This window comes from Cygnus atratus, chromosome 1 (assembly GCF_013377495.2).
Source record: "Cygnus atratus isolate AKBS03 ecotype Queensland, Australia chromosome 1, CAtr_DNAZoo_HiC_assembly, whole genome shotgun sequence".
In the NCBI taxonomy this organism is placed as follows: domain Eukaryota; kingdom Metazoa; phylum Chordata; class Aves; order Anseriformes; family Anatidae; genus Cygnus; species Cygnus atratus.
The window spans coordinates 98,620,377-98,643,375 of record NC_066362.1 but is presented as its reverse complement, the minus strand read 5'-3'; the positions used below and the strand labels follow the sequence as shown (position 1 = coordinate 98,643,375).

General features: G+C 37.1%; 1 protein-coding gene across 2 annotated transcripts in view; it reads right to left on the bottom strand.

The window, feature by feature from the left end:
- STXBP5L (syntaxin binding protein 5L) overlaps positions 1-22,999 on the bottom strand; it is a 196,651-nt gene that overhangs the window by 71,405 nt on the left and 102,247 nt on the right. For both annotated transcript variants that reach the window (XM_035540508.2, XM_035540509.2), the window contains exons 6-11: positions 17,113-17,176; positions 10,405-10,488; positions 3,696-3,819; positions 2,934-3,012; positions 2,603-2,757; positions 692-764 (exon numbers count right to left, since the gene is read on the bottom strand). In XM_035540508.2, the coding sequence (XP_035396401.1) occupies positions 692-764; positions 2,603-2,757; positions 2,934-3,012; positions 3,696-3,819; positions 10,405-10,488; positions 17,113-17,176 (579 nt within the window). The remainder of the gene's footprint in view (positions 1-691; positions 765-2,602; positions 2,758-2,933; positions 3,013-3,695; positions 3,820-10,404; positions 10,489-17,112; positions 17,177-22,999) is intronic.

The window sequence follows — 22,999 nt, the reverse complement described above, 5'->3', positions numbered from 1 at the left end:
ATGATCGGAATTATTCTTGAAAGTGAATGATATCAGAATATGATTCACTTAAAATGTTTCAAATCATTAAAGAAAAATTCTGTTCTTAGTTATACCAGTGTAATTGTGGACATACATAACTGTTAGTGTTGGATGCAGAACAAAGGAAATAAGAATCGGATCCTGCATTTCATGATATATAGTTCCTCTCTGGTATTAACACTGATTCCAATGTGAAATAATTATTTGTCATTTAAAACAACAAATGGATTATGAAAGAATCCCATAGATCCACTATAAATCAATGCCATTATTTATTAAGATACTTGAGTAAGCATTTAAGTGGTAGTCCCTGCGGAATCTAGTGAAGTTAGATGTGCGTATAAGTACTTGTTGAATCTAGTTTCTAACACACAAGTTCGGGTCATGATTCAGCAGGTGACCAAGAATCACTTAACATCAATGTAACATGAATGTTTGAGGGCTTTACTGAAGGGATTACAGGCTTAGATTTATTCCCAAACTTGAAATCAAGCTTCTGTCGATTAGCTGATCCTAGTTTTTGAGGTGGAGGTAAACATATACAGTGAATTAACACCAAGAGTTAATGATTTTGGATAGTAAAATGACATTGCATGATATCATTTGGATTTTTATTGTCTGCTAGACAGTTAAGAAGTATAAATAACTTCATACAAGACTTCACACTTACTTGCTTTGTGTCAGGTCAACAACAATGAGATCTTTTTCCAAAAGCACAACTACAGCATAGGGTTCTTGAAATTCTGTAAGAGAAGAATAAAATATAAAAGACCTGGAGTTTTTCCATTAGTCATTCTAATCAAGTTACATATATGTTCTCTGAACATTCAGAGTCTATTAAACAAAGATTTGAGATCCAAATTTTATATACACATTTGCAAACTAGACATATCTGCAAAATAGAAAGCATTTGAGTAGGGCCAGATAGGAAATGAGAAAAGAAATGACTTTTGGACAGTTTTGGGGATCGACATACATAGCAGAAGCAGTATTGGCATATTGAAAGTAAAGAAATAGAGTGTAAGGAGGTTCCGTGTCTCACTGCATTGCTAAATCCAATTAAAAATGTATTTTTGCTGGCCAGTATTAATACTTTTTCTGTGTACTACTGTTCTTTAAAAATAGATTATGAACAGCTGGTCCAGTCCACTTGATATAAAATGCCCTCATTTCCAAAACAATTCCAAAGCAAGATTCCAAAGGAAATGTTCTCTATATCCTCATTTTAACAATAACAAGGGATAACAGAAGAAAACGTTCACAAGACTGCACTTGCAGTGGTGTACTGTGATCTTTCAGCCAGTTTTCTTTTGTAGGAGAACATTTTCACCTAAGTTTCAACTTATGCTGGTATTCAAAGTATTGTGCTCTAAAATTTAATGGTGCTGATTTTTTTTTTTAATACAGATGAGTTACAGTTGGTCACTGGAAAATTTGTGATCGAGAGTGCAAATAGAGAAATATTTATAATTTATTATATATAATTATTAATGATTTTTTCCCCTAGGAAATACTTTTCATAACAAAAGCTTACATCCAGCCACATAACTGTCATAACACTGCTGTAAGTCTGCTGTGTTCAATTCAGGTACTGACAAGTTCCTTCCTTCTGTACACTCTTTAGGAGAACATATAGTTTGTCTCTGTATTTAACAATTTTTTTTTTGCTTATCAAAAATGAATTATTGAAATGACAAGTATATGCTTCCCTTCACTTATAGGGTACATTAATTTACATAGTGCAGAAGGTATTAAAAAATTATAAATATGAAATTAAGACTGTAATTTCAACTGCAGCAAGCCATTCCAATATGTACAAGCTCAGAGTACACTCTGGAGATAGCTCATGCCAAAACGCTTAGTAAACAGACAGCAACTTAGTCTCCTTTCAGGCCAGCTATGAATGCATGGTGTTTGGCATTCTGTTGTTACACCAGGCTGTAAGTAACAGGTCAAACCAAAATTTTTAAATAATAGTGTGTGAGCATGGGGAGGGGCTACGAAATGATAATACTGGAAAGCGTCACTTTATTTGCCACAAGTAAATGAAATGCCATACTAACTTAGGTTACTGAAAATTAAATTTATTCCATGACATTGAAATATAGGCCATTGTTTTTAATATATAGTTGATTTAGCTATGTGTAGAAGATTTATTTTACTTCACTCACCGGGGGCTTAAAAAGCCAAATTTAGTTTCTTTTTTACTTACAGCTTTTCTAATGTTACTTTCTGGAGTTTTCTGTGAATTTACTTCAGCATTTGGCAGTCCCACAATATGCAGTAAAACACTTTAAGATATATACGCACATATGTTTGATTAAGAGCAATATTTCCTCACACTAGTCCATGTGTTTCAAACTTGTATCTGGAGATTTATGCATACTTTACTGTCAACTGATTACTTGTTTTCTATGTTGAGAATGCAAACAAGTTCCAGTTACTTTCAGTGATTTTTAATTTTTTTTTTTTTGAGATGGAGACAACTGTGAGAACAGAAGTTCCTGGATGGGAATTAAGAAATGAGAGAAGACTGCTTCATTTGTACTTTCTGTAAATATGTTTTGCTTACTGTACTCACCATTTGGATACGGGGTTTCACAGAGAGTTAAAAAATCAACTATAGGGTGATCCATTTCAAGAACTGTAATTGCTTTTCCATGCATAATTGTTAGACTTGGTCTTCGACAAGCCTTATCATATGACAATCCACCAGAAAATATCACAAACGGTTCACTATATCAAATATAAAAACATAGCAACCGTAAGTTTACGCACATAAGAGTTTACAATATAGGTTTAGTGTCTTTAAATAAAAAATAGCTTTGCAAAAAGAAAAAGGGGAAGATTCTGAAAGTAATTTATTAACTCAGGACTGTAACGTTGAATTGATTACAGAATTATAAACATACCTGTTTTTACAGGTCTTGTACTCTACTTTAAGAATTGGTTTACAGGATTCGGGTTTTTTACCATCTCTTTGAATTTTTCCTAAGGAAAGAAAGACAGTGAAAACTGTATTAAAACATCATGATGATAAAACTATCAAGCTACCAAACTAAAATATACACCTTGTAGTAACTGTATAATCAGCAAGAGAACGGAACTCTAAAGCTACGGGAGATGATGAGTGTTAATACCTATTTCCCTAATATATGTGCTTGTTTAAATTAATTACATTTATTATGGCTTTAAGTTTTTACTGCCACATACATTTAAAGGACTACAGACTACCCTTCAAAAACATATAAAAGCTATGCAGTTTACTGATGAGCATGACACAGCTAATAATTATTGAGCTTCACCAACTGTATACCTTTTCTGATCATAGAATGACTATAAACAGGTTCCTTTTGTTGACAAACTGTTACATGCTTTGTCATGTAACTAATTGGGCGATAAAATTAAATGAAGTGTACATTTAAATTCATGGGTTCGTGGTTAATTCTGGCTCAGTATTTTCTTCCAGTCAAAGAAAAGTTGCTTGTAAACTAAAAAAAAACAAACAAAAAAAAAACACCCAAAACAACAACAACCAAACCAAACCAAAACAATTTTGCTTTTATTACTTTGGAAAATCTATGCTTGTTTTCAAGAATAAACAAAGATATTAGCAAACAACATGGAGAATATTGTATTGTTTCTTTGTTTTACTTTTTTACTATCAAAATTACCATGTGGGATTGTGGTCTGGAATGGTCTGTTAGGACTTTTCAGGTTCCACAGGGTCAAGCTTCCATCTGAGTGACTGCACATGAACTGTTTCCCTTCATGGTGCCAAGCAACAGAATGAATAGCCTGGAGAAATGAATGAAGAACTTGAGACTGAAAAGGAATACACTGTCTACACTAATGATATTTTGATATATGACTTTGGATTATATTAATCTAACCATGTATCAACAGTGGGATTGATTTTGTTTGTCGAGTCCATTACCAACACTTTAGAAACCAATGGCTGTAATCTACTGCAAATCAAGCAAAAATAATCCATTATAAATGCTAAAAGGACAGAAGAATGTAAGAAACTCTACTGAGTCAGACTAAAATTGAGGAAACAGTGTTAAGCAAGAAGTATATGAACAATATACAGTGCAATCATAATATGTCTGATAGCTCTTAGAAGTATTTCATTTGTCAAATGTACAGGGAATGCTATGCAACTGTTTTTACAGGTAACATACAACATACACAAGCTTTCCCAGAGGACTTCTTTGGAAAAGTAGAAATAGTACTCTATTCTTGAATCATTTTTCCTCCACATACTTAAGTTTGAGAGAAAGTACACAGAAATCTGTGATGTTTAATTTAAATACAAAATAACATAAAAGACCAGGATTGTTTCATTGACATAAGAAAAAACAAAAACAGTGACGTAAGATAATTTGGGAACAAATAGTGATTCAGAGAAGAGTAATGTCATACTCCTATGTACACAATGCAAGTAATGTATAATGAACGTTAGGTATGCCAAAAAGGAATGCTTAAAAAATTAACAAAACATTCTCACTATTTCACTAATAACTAGTGGAACTGATTAGCACAAGATATCAAGAAGTTCAAACACGGATTAGGCATGTAAAATAAATAATGACATTATCCATAACTACATCAAACAAGCTGAAAAGATAACAGTGCAAGTCTTTAATTTTTGCTGGTACATCCTGGAAACTAACAAAAGACATTTTCTGACAAAACAAAGTATTGCTTCTTTGATTACCGCAGTTTCTCACGCACTGCCCTCAGAAACAGAAATTCCCTGAATTTTCACCTGAATTTATTCCCCTTGTTAGCTGCCAAATAGCAAAAAATGCAATATACTTATATGTAAATGTAAATAAAAGACAGTTATGCTTACATTTTGCTTACATTACGCTTACAATGCTTACAGTTGCATGTGCGTGTGTTTTCTTTTTTTTAACCTGATTTATTCAAATCACTTTAAAATTATGTCTGGGTATTTAGTCAGCATTGGAGTTGTTCATATCAATTTTGCTTAAGCTGATAAGAAATTAACTTAAGTGATGATGGTCACTCTTCAAGACTCCTTGTTGGTCTTCCTCTTTTAACAAGTGTATTGATCGTTATGGTTGGTAATGGCTCAGGGTCTGAAGGGAATTTCAGGGAAGAAAAAAAAAAAAAAGTTGTGTCTCCTTCCCAGAACTGTTACTCAGCTCCTGAGGCTGGACAACATAGCCACAAATTAGGATTTCCATTAAGATGTCCCAGATGGAGGAGGAATGCCCCAGGAGGAATCTGACTTGCTTTGTATATGAATAGTTAGCTAGCACACTGGTAAGCTAGACGTGCCAATAAAGACTCAACAAACTGGGCAGAAACATTGTGAACTCTAGATACTTACATTCAAGTGACATAATGGGTGTCACTCAAACTTCTACCTACCAGAGTAGAGTTGTCAGAAAATTCCTCTCAAACACCCATAAGATATCAAACTACAACTTAAGCAACAAAAGATAATACAGAAAGATGGCTCCCATACAGTCCATTGACATTGCCCTTGGTTAATAAGAACCCTAGATCTGTGGGAACTACTGCATTTCTCTCCTTGTGCAAATTAATTTTGACACGAGCTTATTCATGCTTGCTATCATGCCAAATTCAAATCTGTTTTTGATGTGTTATCACACAGAAACATTTCACATGGTTACAGTCGCTAACTGTGCCTGAGCAGGAGCTAGTAACTAGCAGCTGAAATTTGCTGCCTGTTAAACTGCCTCTCAGCTGCTAGGTGCCACCTGCCAACATAAGCCTCCTGTTGAGTGGAGCTGAGCAGGAATGCTCCTATAGCCACAGACAGTTGGCATAGCAGCAACTCAAACTCACCTGATAGACTGCCCTGAAATGATCAAGAAATACTTAGGATTTGTTTTGGAGGTCTCAACTAGGAGTCATGAATAACACTGAATGATGGCAATGAGTAAGTGTCCCTAATTTTCTCTCTGCTAGAATATGTCTAGTATTCTGATCCACTTCTTCAGCATCCTCACAAAAAACGAGCAGTTATTTACTTAGAACAAGAGTTCATCAGAGTGGGTGACTCATGTGAATGTTCACACAGTGCGTACACATAAAGCTTATCACTCCAGATTGGGTATGTTTCTCCTGCAATACCAACAGTGGTTGCATGCATACTCCATCTTCTCTCATACTCAGCATGTACTAAAATTAAGCATGCCCAACACCATTTCAGTTCACTCCTGAGCGTGAAAATCACTCCACTGAGAGGAAATGATGGGTACTCTAAGACCACTTTTAACCGTATTTTGAACAAGCACAATACTAATCTCATCCTATCGCTTAAGTTTTAAGAATCCTTTGTATTAGTAGTACTACAGGACCATTACAGCAAGGGCTGCATCAGATTTGATGCTTCCATAATGGCATAGTGCTTGATAAAGGTAGGGAGATGTTGTTTGTCAAATATCTCTGAGAACTCTGCAGCTTCCTTTGGGAGATGTGTTCTAATGAGAGATGGTGTCTATGCTATAGAAAGCTCTGAATATGATTTGACACAACCTGTCAAACTTATAAAGCCTGCATAAGAAGATGGCTGGTTTTTGGGGGTCTGCCAACTATCAGTAATAACTCGCAGATACCTTGAAGTATCTAGTTTGTTTATGTACTCTCTTTTTATACCTATCTATGGGAATAAACTTTTAAGGACTTTAGGAAATGGTTTGAAATGGGAGCCTTTTATAGAGGGCATCATGTAGGATCATTGATTGAAAGGGCCTGAATATATCATACTCAAGAGAGATGATCACCACTGGCAAGATGACAATCATCACACCAAAACACAAGCTTGCATCTGACAACTCAAAGAGCAGACACAAGGGTCTAAGCAGCAGGTTCAAACTCCACTCTGGCACCAAGTGTCTCACAAGTGAGAACATTTTAGTCTCTTGAGAAGCTTTGTCACAGTAGAGAAGAGCACACTGAAACTCCTTGCATAAGGAGTTGATGGGCTGTGGCAGCTTCTAACTTGTCTTTAGTTGTGCTAAAAGAGAGACAGGACTAATTTTAGCTCCAGTGAGTAAAACACAAGTACCAGGGAGAAGCTTTAAAGGGAAGATACAGGCTTAGAAGAACACCCAGCAGAGGAGTTCCAGATAATGCAACTTTTACAGCCTTTCTGATCCTTGGTGAGAACCTCCCTCACTTGGAAGAAGCAGACGTTTTATGTATGAAAGGTTTCCAGCCTTCACGACATTAAGCATAGCGTGACTAAAAAAGGGTAGGGAATGCAGCTGTAAATGCTTCATTTACAAGTCTGTTAACAGTGGGCAGAGTCCTCAGGTCCTCCACTTACAGGTTATTGGGTTATCTAGGTGAGCTGTTTATTCTAGGAACAATGTGCCCATGACATTGATCTGGATGGCAAGGAAAATGAAAGGACATATTTCTGCAAGTATTGGGCAGATCCTGCTAATATTGTAGGAAACAACTAAATGCACAGTCATAAGATTGCCCATATTCTGAGGAGATGTCTGCAACATATGTCATGTATCCAGGTCTGCAAGACTCATGTGATGTGAAGCATCACACTGGTATGACAATACCATGCAGCCTAGAAAGGACAGGCAAGATTTCACAGTGGTGATGTCCTAGTGGAATAAGAACCATTGTCTCTCAATGAACCTTTTGTTAGCCAGCTGTTCAAATGAGAATGTTAACGAAAAAGGACCTGTTCCATCTGAGCTGAATGTCCACTACACAATTAAAAAAACAGCATTCAACATAGTGAAAAAAAATGAATGGAAGAGACCTTTTAATAACATTTCTCAATGACAATGACATGGAAACATTTCCTGTAGCTATACTAAACCAAGCATCTTTAAAGTAATGAGATACGAGACTATTCCTCTCTATGACAACCGAATTACAGCAGATATAGGTCTCATCTTGAACTTAAAAAAAAAAAAAAAAAAACAAACTTAGATTCGTAGGTACACAATCAGTTACCAGTCTCCTTTCCCCTACAGTATAAAAAATATCTGCTGTTAACTTCTTGCTCCTGTGCTGCACAGTGACACCAGAGAGCCTGCTTCTCAACATGTCTGGGGAGACAGGAATCCAACCCTGCTGAAGAGGAAACCAACTGAGGCTTGATCCTGTGAAAGGATAAGTATCAAGATGGAGTCCTGAGGATGCTTACCCTGTGCTTAATGTTGAGTGACATTACCAAGCTGGATGCCTATCTGAAGAAGATTACAGAGAAGAAAGAACTGGCCTTGGTGATGAACACTCACGGTGCATCAAAGACAAGAAAATAACCTGCTTCTCACTCTATGCTCCAAGTGCCTCTTCCTTGGAGAAGCCTGGTGCCAGGGAAATTTTGGATACTGAACAGAAGAACCTGCTCCACTGATAGGCCAAATAATGATACTGACATCTGACTATCCTTAGAGATGCCAGAAGAGCAAGTAGTGAGTTAGACGAGATCCCCAGTTCTTTCACCATTGAATACGATGACTACATCAGTTTCAAAACTGGTGCTAAAGAAAGTATAATGGTATAAGAAAAAATTGTCTGGCTTAATTTCATTCATACCCTATTCAAAGAGGCATTTTGATATTCAATGAAGGTACAGAACAATTACAGCACTTTATCTGAAACCTCAGATACTGTGAAATTGCAATTGGCTGGCCAGAACAACAATCCAAAAACATTGGTCAGATATCATAGGGCACAGAGCACTTCCATCAGTCCACACAGAATGGTGAAGGGGAGCGGAAACAATGTTTTCTGGATCTGATCTTAGGTGACCATTCTGTAAGAAGAGGCTCAGGTTTGAAAACTTTTGTTTTGGTGCCAAATACCAAGTGACACATGCTGAACTAACCATTTGTGACTCATAAAAGCTATATAACTCAGGATTTAAAAAGAAACCTCTTTTAGGGATTTCCTAGAGGAATACTAGCAGATCTGGAACATTACCAATCTGGAGCCTGAAAGTCTGGAATAAAGTACAGTAGCTAGTTCACACAACCCTTTTACAGACAGCAGAAAAAACTTGCAAGTATGTCAGTAGACAATAGCAAGCCATCCTAAGCTGAACAAAGTGGAGTAATGACACAGCAAGTAACCACTGAGGAGGAAAGCAAATGACTGTAAAACAAACAAAAAACAAAAAAACAACAAAACAAAACAAAGACAATTCCTGAGGACAGTACTGAAAAATGTGGAACAATTAAACCACAAGAAATATTCAACACCCAACCACTCTGTCTCAACAAGCAATTAAAAAGAATGGAAACGGTATTATGAAGATCTTTTATGCATTTGCTTCCTGAGCACAAGAGAAGACAGTGAATGAACAGGCACCCCCTTAAGAGACCCGTATAAAGTTGTCCAATCTCCAGGAATAGAATAGGTGCATTTTCACAAACGTGTGCACAGGCAGACTGTCACTTAGAGACAGCACAGTGGGACACATCTTGAGGCTTAAATGTTGGCACGTTTAAAGTCTGAATTACCCTGTCCTGTACAACATTTGTTTTGTGAATGCTCAGAATTTTAAACTTGAAGCTTGGTGTAGTGTTAATGTGTCTGTGAAAAAAAAAGAAAAAAGACTTCAGGATATATTCAGATTAACTTTTAGAGTGAAAACAAATGTGTACACTCCTTACATCTAATGAGGTAATAAGAGAAACAAGGAAAAAGAGCTACAAGAAACCAATTACTGCCTGGATAACTTAACACAAAATTTCCTTTGCTACCTTCAGTTTTAGTTGCATTCATGCTCATCCATGGTGAACTTACAGAAGGGTTGGTAGAACAAATCAAATTTTTCTCTAAGGGCAGCACAAAAATCATAATAAATACGAATATATTTATTTTTGAAACAACATGTTTATTGATACAAGAACTGTATGTGTGTTTGATACAATCTGCTTACAAACAGCAAGAGTCAATATTCTGATAGAAGTGAGTATACAATTCTGAAAACTTTTTACACGGCTCCTGAATACTGGGTAATATGAATAGACCTACAAAGTAATTTGGCTTTCATGCTGATATTCTAGTAATACTCAATAAAGATAATAATAAAATTCCTAATGTAGCTGTATTTCAGGTCAGCTCATTGCTATACTCTATTCAACTGGGGAACCCCACACAGAAGCTGATGAACTTGTCAGAATCAAGGGCAAGAGATTCTGTTGTAGTACACTCAAAAGGGGCTAATGCAGTACAACTAGAGATCTCAGGTTTTGATTTCTGTTGTCAATAAGTTGCTCAAAAGCAGAGCACAAACAGTATTACCAGAACAAGCAGTGCTTTAAGATAAATATCCATCTGCTTGATAAGACATATGACAAACTGCTGAATAACAGTTTTTCTGAATTAATGGAAATTGCTTACCTCATCATAATAAGCTCTCAGATCAGCTCTTTTAGATCGTAAGTCCCAGAGTACTACAGTCCCATTTTCATAGCCTATCAATAGCTGGGGGACGGAAACAGACACAATTATACTTTCAGATAAAAAAGGCATATACTAATATTGAAGAACTTCAGAGTTTTAAGATTTTTTTTCAAAATACATAAGCATTATAAAAAGAAAATGCCAAGTGGATGTGTAAGATTGTAGTTTACACATAATACCTGCTTTCAAATTATTATTATTTGATTATTATTTAATTATTATTAATTATTGACTGACAATGTAAGTTCTGATATGGAAATAAAACATGCTTTATACACCATTTTTTTCCTGCAAGAATATGTATGTGGATAGTCTTCACAATTTTATGCCTGTTGAGAAAAATACAAATATACTATGTTCCTCTCAGCTCTTATTTTCCTTATCCCTAGGTTGAAGGGAAAACAGTTTGACACCCAAGAGGTTACTTAAATAACGTAAAACCAAAGAGTCACCAGATTAAACTCTCACTCAGCTAAATATATTTCTTTAACTTCTGCCTTCTATTTCTTTAAAACATTTCGAAGAACTCCTCTTGCAGAAAATAAATGACTTACTTTTCCAGAAATTGAAAATAAACTAAGCGGTATGCTATTTTTTACTTCTTCTAGAATTAGTATGTCATAAAATCATGCACACCTGAGACATACTAACAAGTAAGACTTGTCAAAGGATGAAAGAGGAGAAAAAAAATGCTCAGAAAAAAATAAGAATGAACACAATGCATTCTCTTTATTTCTATTGAAAAGAACTAAATTATTCATCTGTCACTATAGTGAGTACCCTTCATTTGAATACAGTTCATTCCAGATCTTATGGAAGATATGACGTCTGGTCTACTTAGGCATTCTGCAAATTGCCTCCCAGAGAGTCTGTTTTCCTAAGAATCTGTCTTTGGATGTGAAGACTGGGAATGACCATAATGGCAGACTTACTTGTTTCGGTTATGGACTATTTTTATACATCTGGCAGTGGTAACTGTAATTGTTCTTTGTCCATAAATACACGGAGCACAGATTGCAGGCAAGAATTTACAGTTATTAAGAATTTGAGTGGAAGAATTACAAGACTATCTTTTAGTCTGTGAAGTCTTACCAAAATCTTTGCTATCACTCACTTCAGCTTGCATGTCATTAAAAATAAAACTGCTGGACTTCTAAACAAAACATCATTTTTTTTTTCAAGTCAAATATCATCAATACTGCTGTATACAGAGTCTAGGAATACTCTAGTCTCTCAATCATACTAGATATGATTCTCTGTATTGCCAGGAGAGTATTCTTTATGTGGAGATGAATTACATGATCTGGGAATGACTTACAGTTAATATATTTAATACCTGAATAGGAACAGTATTTGATTATTTAAGAATTTTGCTCCTGAACAATATTCAAACTGTCTTGGAGAAATTCCAGAACATTTATCACTTTTTTCTCTGGACAGGTCCATATGGGATTCTGTAGCAGAGTAAATGTGAAACAACATTGCTGTTCTGAAAGCATACAGCTAACTGGATAGCACCAGTGTCAGGATGCCATATGGTATTCTGACATAGTAGATCGCCACTGGGGAAGTGTACAAAGTGCCTTACTGCAACTTCTTTTGCTGCTTGTGAAGTGATCCTAAAAAGAGACAACTATATCCAGGAATTAGTGATCCACATAACAGCTGACCTGAGTATGTGCAGGCCAGTGCTGTGATAGGGTGTGCTGCACATATTCTTTGACTGCAAGATAAACATAGCCTGGTAATTGTAAAGGAGAAACCTGTAAGCAGCTCCCACTTAGTAATGGTAATTACAGTACCCATGTGTCCCTGTCTTTATGATAATGTAAACCAGTATGTTCTCATGTGAACAGCCTTTTACTTGACAGTAGAATTGAAAAATAAATAAATAAATATATATATTTATATACCTCTGTAAGTAAATCTTTTAAGAGTTCTAAAGACCAAAATACTGGTGAACTTCTTCACAGATGGGATCAGCAGAGTGTGTTGTGCCCTTATCAGAGGCCACTCTGATGCTGCACAACTTGCAGCTTCCAGCATCTCAGGAATATAAGATTATCTATCTTCTCTTTTTCCTTTTTATATTAAATCCAATAAAATGTAGATAATGGATATCTTACAGAGTCTGAGTGCTTTTTTTTACTGTCTTCACTAGTGCATTACAGCTGGGTACCAAACCAGGTGGGTTTGGTTTGTATCTACCAGTATTCTTTCCATCTCAGTTTTCATACAAATATAATAAGGAAATGAATAGAAAAGCATTTAGTATGTGACCCTGTTTCATAATAAGCTTTTTTCCCAAGTGCAGCAGGCTTGCCTTTTGATTTGTATCACTCTTTTTGCAAAGTTATTGTGCCCCAGGTAATTACTAAAAAGGTTAAATACCTCCTGTCAGGGACAGCCTTCCACCTGATCTGTTGCTGAAATGCTTAATGCACAATGGCACTATAGAACTGCAAGATAAAAAGTACTGTGATTTCAGGGAAGAAGTTAAAAGATGAACAGATCTGCTGCATAGCCAGGAATTTCTCTCTCTTTCTCATTTGCTCAGATGGTAGCCATGCTGCTTAACTAATAGTCCTGTGGTATAACAAAGTCAGAATTCCATCAGGGTGAATGCGATTGGTCTCATTGCCAGTATATTCACGATGCTCTGAAATCTAACCTGCCGGAACCATAGAAAACTCAAATGTTCTCACTCCTCTTGACTATTGTAAGAGATCTGTAAGACAAGCTCTATATCTGTACTAGTCAATATGGTGAAAAATAAAACACCCATAAATGCAGTTGGAGGAGAAAACAGACAAACAAGAAAAATAAGTATGTATGAAAGGAGTCCAGGGAAAACAAACAAACAAACAAAAAAAAAACCCACACATATTTAATTCCAATTGTGTTTCTGACACCCCATTTATCTTGCTTAATATGATTAAGAATCATAAAGAAGGCTGCATAGAATTTAAAGTATGGAGGAATCCTGGCACAACCTTCCTTGTCCAGTGGAGTTGCTCCACATTCTTTCTGACTAAATAAATCCTTATTCCTGGAATGCTTTTGATGATGATGCTTAAGGGAAATATCTCCTTTACAATCAACAATCTGCATCTTGGTACATGCCAGCCAGTCCCCTGGTAGCACAAAACAGCCATGGGGAGAAGATAGAAAGCTTGCCAAATGCACACTATATTTAGGTGTTATTAGATCTCAGAACACAGACTCAGAGATAGGAACTTTAGTCCACCAGCTAATGGTTAATAACATTAAACCTTTTCCTATTAAACTTTCTCTAGTTGCTGGGAAACTGCAGATCATTGGAGTTAATATCTTCTTCTGTGTCAGCAAGAAAAATCCTGTTTGCTACATATCTGCCACTTAAAATGTCTGTGTACTTCAGTCTGTTCCTAATGTACACTTACTGATTTGGCAGACACAGTTCATGAAGTTAATCACTAGGTCCCCAAATTGCTCTTAAGTAGCACACTAATGCCCAAATTCTCTGTCGTCTTCCAACCACTGCTTGCTAGATTTGTGACAGAGACTGTCTCCAAAATCTGCCCTGATAGTTTGCCTGGAGGACACTCTGGAAAAAATTTGAATGGCAGAAGTCTTCTGGAATTACAGTCACTCTTCTGGCACAGAAAAACTGGTCATCAACTACTGAACTTTTAGTGTTTTTTTTTTTTTTTTAATGAATATACAGCTGGCACACATATTCCCCTGGCTTTCAAAAAGAAATAAATGATTGTCCTAGCTTTGGAAAAATTTGTCTATGTTTTGGGGCTCTCAACAACTGAGTGCATCAATCCCATAGGGGAATGCTACTTGTTTACTTCAGGGAAATAAGCCCAGAACTGTAATCTGTGGAGTACAAGAATACCTGTATTTCCAGCAATGATTATGACTAAATTGTTACCCACTTTTTAATTTTTGAAGCATGTGTTAAGAATACTTATATCTGCTGCCACCTCACAAAGTGATTTGGGCAGTGAGCTTTCTTCCACCAACACCTTTCAGTGGTCTTTGGTCTACTTGAAGCTGAGGAGCTAAGCAAGATAAGTAGATCTCGGAACAGCTCTATTACCTGTTTCTTAAGAACAGCTCTACTGAATTAAGCAAAAGGTCTACCTGTCGCAACAGGTAGGTCTTGTACTTAAACAGCCAAATTGAAATATCAAAGAATATGTGAGGAGGGTGAGTATTTATACTCTCCCATATTCTCACAGCCTGATTCAATGATAGCCAGCTTCTCAACTAGACATAACTCCAGTTAAAGTCATCTTTAATAACATCTTAGGAAAATTTGGCGAACCTCTTCCAAAACCCTCACATTGATTTCTCTTGTGTGAACTTTTCTTGTTCCCCCATGTGACCCACATACATTTTTAGCACCTGCAGCACTACCTGGAATAGCTTCTACCCATTGCACATTTGAGAAGGCACTTAAATGGCTTGTCTGGAATCCAGTTTTTGCCAGCTTCATTTGATACTGTGGTGGCAAAATTAGTAATATTTAAGATTTGGAAGTTTAGACTAAGAAGTTTTTCCTAACAAAAAGAGCATTTATTTCAACTAAAAGCTGTGATTCCAAATCCCCACTTCTCAGCTAAAACGATACTGAGTTTATCCTCTTATAGTCTATAGGTTTCACCAAAAGCCATTGCCATATCATCACATATTCACTGTTTTATTGCCTCAGAATTGTGGCAGCTAACAAGCTACTTAAAGGAGTCCATCCCTCTCAGGGATGGATACCTGACTTTGTTAACATCGGAATGATTGGTTTTCCTCACTTTTTTTTTTCTTTCTATTTTTTTTTCTGAAACAGTATGTAGGTTGGGTCTCTGCAATCACTTGGCAGAGGACAGGAAAGCAGAGGGGCAGATGCTGTCCAAATGTTCTCTCACTATGATCATAATTCATAAAGCTTCTGTCTGAACTGTCTTAACTTGTACTTGTATTGCCAGATACCCAGAGTCCCTAGATCTCTGACAATATCCTTTTAGGGTTTGCATTGAAAGAGACTATGAACTCTTTCTACCCTCTTTGCAATAATTGGCATTTTCAAACTCAGAATCACAATCAGCTGCTTTCCACAATTAATTGCCTTGTCTGGCTTAGTTGCACCTCATATAGAAAACTTTGCCCCTTCTCTGTATTTATTCTAGTGTGATTACATTCTTTTTGAGATAGGAAGACATGAGCTATACTCAGTATTCAGCAGGCATGTCAACTACGCATTTACACTCTTTTCTAGGTTGTTTATAACTATGTTGAACAGCAAAAGTCCCAGAAGTTTGGGTTGTATTTCTTTTTTCCATTTCCCCTTTCTGAAAAAAGACTGTTTTTTTCCTTTATTTTTTTCAACCAAAGTTTGATGTGAATTAGTTGAAAAATTTAGTTTATTTTTTCCTCTAATATTGGGTCTTTTCATCTGGAGCTGTCTTTTGATTCAGTGCTTCAAACTTCTCTTATGTCTCTGTGTACCTTTTACTGATATTTTCCAGTAAGTATCAAACTGCCAATTCCACGTTCTGCAAATCTGCAAGTAACTTGTTAGCACCAATTTGTTCTTTATGCCACCCTCAGTCTATCAACGATATAAACAGCTGCACTGGGACAGTTTCAATGTGTCTTGCATTCCCTACCCTTTCTCCCCATAAACTTCTGATGTTTGTTTTTAATAGGGATCCACCTGATTTTGCTGTTGCGAGAGCCTTGTTAGTATGCCAGTAGTTCATCAGTGCCCAGATATCTCCAAAGTGCCCTCTGAGCAACAAGCAACTGTATTTCCATGCAGTAACAGAAATTCAGAATGCTTCTAGTTTCCAATAACTGTAGCTGTTACTTAAGTTAGACGCACTGTTGAATAGATACACCGTTTGTAAAACGCAGTCCCATATAAATACTCACTGAAATGCAACTGGTGAAAGTGATCGAAAAGATAAAATAGTTAAATAGCTTAGCATTTTAGCAAAATGCTAAAAAAAAAATGAAAAGAAAAAACAACAACAACAAAAAAAAACAGTAGCAGCAAAGAAATAGAAACAGTTATGATAAAGCTGGCAGTCTGGCAATCAAATTTCATTTTGGAAAAGATACCACAGAAATAAAGCCAACTCAGATTTTGCCTCCTGATGGTATCAGTCACAACCCTAACACTCTAACTACTAGTTTTGCTTTCACTTCTTGACAGCTCTTTGCTATTCTCAGCTGCTCACAAACAGCAGCAAGTTCCAAATGGGGGTTGCTATCATTATTATTCTTGCATAAGAAGTGACTTATAAAATCTTATGAGAACTTACTATAATGCCCTCATAATAGCATGCTTTTGCATATACCAAGGTCCTGACACAATTTTTACAATTTTTAATCAATTCTTACTTTAGCAAAACTCACATTTATTTAATAAGGAACAATTTTGACTGGCTAGAAGTTTCAAAGGATGTTGTCTGTATCACAGATTTTTACTCATTAACATTGTCCAAAGAGATATTTTTTTTTTAAACTGGAAAACAGTGACCTTACAAATATATAATGAAAGCAAATAATATAATTAGCGAATAAGAAAAGAGGAAGAGCTATTAAGGTCAATGAAGGCTATGAAATGTTGCAATATTTTTTATCATTAGTTGTACTCACTTTTCCCTCATCTCTTGGGCTGTCACTTAAATGTACAACTGGCCCAGGGTGAGTCTTTGTGGATCTGCAAAACAAAAATCAATTCAAATCTGTGAATTTTTTCTTTGCTTGAAAAGCTAGATGCTTATCTTAATTGCTAGGTATGTTAATACGTATCTCCAATAATTTAAAAGCCATTCTAAAAAGTCCAAAGGGGAATATTGTTATCTGAAAATAACCCATACATTTTCATGTTCAACTCTACTTCCTTTTTGCCCTGTTAAAGCAAAGATTCTCTATCACAGATGAATGCTTTCTTCTTCTTTTTTTTTTTTTAATTTAAATCTCACTTTTCAACCTATTACAGATTTTTTCCCTATTTTCTAAAGCTTTTTCTGCCTTTTCTGTTGTCCATTCTCTCTTTCTGCCCTCCCTGCTTTCTTGCCCGATTTCAAGGCCAATCTGTCAAGGATTTACAGTCTCCACTGGATTCTTTTCACTAACTAATAACCTGCTCCAAGGAGGGCTTTCCATGGGCTGCAGCTCATTCAGGAAATACTCCTACTGCTTCAGTGAGGGGGCCTCCACAGGCTGCAGTGTGGGGAATTGCTCTGACATGGTCCTCTCTGTGAAGATTTTTGAACTGCCGTCTTTTCTGAACAGAACTTTAGGCCCTGGCAGTCATACATAGAAAGAAGACAAGCACTAAGCCCACAAAGCTTCAGGCTATTTGAATGGCTGCATAGCACGGGACCTTTCTTTCACCTAGGGTCTGGGGTCAGAGCACACATCCCCTGAAGTTCAGGTAAGGATCTAGACTTGCTGTCCCTATTTATATGTCTGGGTCAACAATGGTCACCAGGAAAAGAAATATGGCATGGCAGGTATGGCAGGGCCCATAAAGTTTTCCTGGAAACCACATCTAAAATGACATAGGCTACAAACTGAAAAAAAGTTTTGCAAGAAAATTAAAGAAAGATTAAAACAAGGTTCTCCAGCCAAACTACTCAAAGGAATTCCATAAATTAACCATGTTATTCTTCTTTTGGCTCAAATACTGAACTATAGCAAAACTGGCCTCAAAACATTTTATACTACCAAGTCAGACTCCAAATCAAGATTGAGAATGGTTTGCAGAAAACTCCAGTCACCTTGAACATTAAAATATCGCAGAGTAATCCATATCGTCCTTCCCAAAGCAGTCACCTACAAGCTGAACAACCTTCCAAAACTATACCCCATTCCTTTACAAGTATTTTAACATTACTGCTAGCTGCATACACAAAGCTAGCGGCAATATGGCAAGACATTCACATGGTGAACCTTCTCCATGAGATGATCCCCTGCCACCATCTTCAGCTTTGTCAGATCATGTTTCCACAGATACCTGCAGCATGTTACTTTGCTACATGAGGTTGAGATGAGCAAGGCTTCCACAATAGCAATTTGCAGCATATCCTAGCATGGAAGTGAGATCAGCAAGAAAGCAGGGGAGAAACTGTTTATACAGTAACATTCTGTACAGGCTGTCTTTAACAGTGCCAGCAGCAAGTACCCATTTGGTTGGAGTCATGGCAAAGAACCATTTTTGCAGAGATGCAGGCAGCAGAAGATTTGGCTGTCATTTTTATCCAAGCCAACTTGCCAAAGAAGACCCTGCAAACTGAGTTGCTGCTTCTTAGTAACCTATACTGAAATAAAAAAAAAATAATTTCTATACCACCAGACCTGGAAACAGGCAGGGTAGATAGGCAGTGACAGCGAATTGAACAGTGAGATGAGGGTAATTGCAAACTGGGCTTAGGCCCACAAATATCTTGTACTGCTAGTCCTCAGGGAATAAATATGACAACTGGGGACATTTTAGCCTGCTTTGAACTTTGTTTCTGACATAGATTCACCTATTTGGACTAGTCGGTGCATGGTGAAGGAAAGAACTAGATCTGTTTGGGGCACATGCTGCCCATGCCATACAGTGCAAAGTAGGAAGAAAAAGAATAAGAGGGAAATTTGGGAAGAGTGGGAGGCAGCATAAAGGATTTTACTTTTTTTTTTTTTTTTTTTTTTGCCAGATAAGAACCACTCCAATACACTGTGAATTCACTTTTCTCTCCCTTTGTGCCTGGCTATAAACACTGCTTCTCAATATTCAAAACCAGTGCAGTTAGTCAGGCAACACTACGCTGGTCAGTGTGACAGAAGAGGGGGAAGAGCCAAGCAAACATCAGGCATGAATAAGCTGGCAACAGATGAAATGGTGCAAGGAGTACATGCAGACATGCTGGCTGGCTGGCAATACATGCAGGTTTTGGTCAGTTATTCCAGCCCATTGAGCCGACCAGTACGCAGGTTGGGTAAATTGGCCATACAGGTGTTGGCATTTGACCAGGAATGTTGGCAGAATTGGGGTAAATGGAGGGAGCAAAGAAAAGAGCATATCGTCTTTCTAAGATATGGGCTGATCCCATTCAAACTGCTCTTTGTATCTACTTATTGTAAAAGTCAAGAACAACTTAGATGTATTTGCACAAACACTGTTTTCTTTTTAAGATATATATTATGTCATTGCTTACTAAAGAACACATTTATTTTGTGTAGAAGCAAAGTGTTACATGAGTTGTAGTCACTCTACATTACATCTAACTTTACAGTAATTATACTTTCATTGTCAGTAACTAGTGCTTCCTCTATAAATGATACAAAGCTGTCTTTTACTACCAGTCTTACTTTTATATTTTTTCAGAGATGATTTCCATACTGAGACCTCAGCTAAAAGGGGTGTTCTTCACTAATACAATACTTTTTCCTACCTCATCCATTTCTCTACCTTGAATCTATTGTACTACAGTAGTTGGAGGATCCTGGGAGGTTTGCCACCTGAAACAATGCAATAAAACTTCTTTTTGCTTTTCAAGATATTAGGCACCTTTTGTTTCTTTCAGGAGTAATTTCAGTTTTATTATTAGGTTCCTAGCTATTTTGTCTATTTTGCTGAGTAAGAGCTTCACTCATTATCAGAAAAGTTAATACCAACCACAGCACACTAAATTTGGGAGATTTTATTTTTCCTTATTCCGTTCCTTTATATTTATAAAAGTATTCCCTTAATATTTATATTATTTTACTCTTCACTATTGTAATAATTTACTTGTTCTGTATTATAACTGACTAGGTCAGGTTTCTTCCATTTTCTTCCAATTTTATTATTTTAGTCTAACTAGTATTTCACTCTATCAAGAGACTCAATGAAACATTGTTCTACTTTCAAACCTACGCTAGAAGTCTTAGGTTCAATTCTTGTTAGCTCTTTTATGTGAAACATTGGATGAAGGAGGCAAGGTGTTGGCAGTGGGGAGGCTGCAGGGGTGCCCTCTGTGAGAAGAGGCCAGGGGCTGCTCCATGCTGGATACAGCCAACTCCAACAGACCCAGTGCAGGACGCAGCTGAGTCTTGTGGCACTTTGGGTAAAAGGTACTTCAGAAAGGGCAAAATGCTGCACAGGCAACAAGAAGTGAGGAAAAAAGGCGTGAGAAGTCCTGCAGACACCAAGATCAGTGAAGAAGGAGGGGGAGGAGTTGCTCCAGGTGCCAAAGCAGAAGTTCCCCTGCAGCTCATGGAGAGGATCATGGTGGAGCAGGCTGTCCCCCTGCAGCCCAAGGAGGATTATATCAGAGCAAATCTCTGCACTGCAGCCTGTGGAGGCCCCCTCACTGAAGCAGCTGAGTATTTCCTGAATGAGCTGCAGCTCATGGAAAGCCCAACCTGGAGCAGGTTTATCCTGAAGGACTGTAGTCCATGGGAAGGACCCACTCTGGAGCAGGGAACAGTGTGAGGAAGAAGTGGCAGGGAGGAACTGTTACGGACTGACTGCAACCCCCACTCCCCATCCCACAGTGCTGCTTCAAGTTTTGTCTTAATTTCTCACTGTCCAATTCTATTTTTAAATGGCAATAAACTAAATTCTGAGTTGAACTGAGTCTGTTTTGCCCATTGATAGTAATTAGTAATCAATCTCCCCATCTTTATCTCAACCCACAGGCTTTTACATCTTATTTTCTTCCCCTGTCCTGCTGAGGAAGGGGAGTGAGAGAATGGTTGGGTCAGGATCTTGCAGTCAGCCAGGGTCCGCCCAGCACAAATACCCTGATCACTTAACAGCTGTCAGCTTTGATTATACATAGGCAAGAGGAAACAGTCTACTAAGTTTGGCAGTCATAGTACTAACTCTGTCAGGAAATAAGTAAGGATCTGTTTCAAATAGTTGCAGAGCCTAAAACTCAATTCAGACTTGCCATCACGGATAACATCACACATGGAGTTGCTGGGGTGATGACAGCTGATGTTCCTAAAGCATTTTGAAATTGAAAAGCCTGCTACCCAGCAGTACTTCTGCACTACCTTTCCAGGGCTCCAAGAAATACTGTTTTTTTTTTTGTTTGTTTTTTTTTTTTACAAATCAAGCAAACCATTTTCATTAAAACTGATACCTCTTCGGACTAACCAACAAGGAATATCCACAAGGTGCAGCACAAAGCTTTTGGTTTGGTTTGGCAAAGGACACACATAGTCAGTCCCATGTTGGGGGAGATGTTCTGGGGGCATACACTGGTACAAAATAACACCATTTTCAGTTGGAGCAGGAAAAAAATATGCATGAAAGGATAATAATTTTCCATTGTATATGGCCTTTCCCTTGTTCCTCTGAACCAGCCATATGGCTGGATTCAGGAAAGACATGACAAATCTTCTCTGGCAAGACATCTTTCTCGCTTCTCCTGAAGTGATGTTATCTCTCTCCCAGTGAAGGGCTGTGGCTAAGAGCCCAAAGCTAGCCCTCTGTGCCACACATTAAGACTAGGAATAGTCACATATGCCAAAGGCAGCCCAATGCCTTATGTGACATGCATCTTATTTTTTCCTCAAGGAAAGTATATATAAATAGAAATAGCAGCAATGTTTTTTGGAGCCCTAGAGAAGTGTTGCATGCAAAAGGACTGCCAGGCACTATAATCAATTTCTCCTAAGTGTAGACATCAAGACTGCACTACAAGTAAGATTATGTGAAGCAATTATTTAGTTAACTATATTATATCAATGAGATTAGTTTACAAAACTCATGAAACACTATCAGAGCTACAGATACAGTAATTACTACTTTCATACTGTAGATAACACTGCATGTAGAAATGTCTACACATGAAAACATTTTGCCTCATGTAGCTTTAGTATACATAAAATGTTTTGTTTCCCCTTACTACTGTTAGAGTAGGTTTGTCAAGAAGATTGGAAAGTCATATGCTGCCATTGTAGAACAGCAAAGAAAGAAAAATGTTGGTGAATTAAATTAAAAGCAAAGGCAGAGATACAACAGCTCCTGGAAAGGATGAAAAGGTGCTGGGAAACCAACCAAATTTGAAGCTATCTTGAATAAAATACACTGCTGTTGATGCCAGATACTTTTGTATAGGCATTTCTTCAAGCTGTCTTTAAGACACCATATAAAAAGTAGATCCTAGCCCTAGAGAAAGGGCAAAATACAGAAGAAGCAGTAGAAGAAAATAAGGCGTAAGTGAAATAATTGAGCAGAGAATTCCCCAAATACTAGCTCGGCTACAGCTGAGAGTGACTGAGAGAATAAAACTCTGCAAAGATATGAGAAGAATAAAAAAGAAAGCCAAGTCCATACATGGCAGAAAGAAAAAAAAATAAGGTTAAGTTCCCAAAATATAATCTATGATCTGCAGTAAAAAATTCCTGAAGCAAAAGCTACCTTGAACTGAGCAAGAAAGAACGAACTAATGATATAAATTTCTGCAATAGTTCATAGCCTTCACTGACCTCAATAACCTGCAAAAACAGACTACAGAAGAATTTAAAAATGGAGCAAAGGGCTCCCATAACAGCTGTA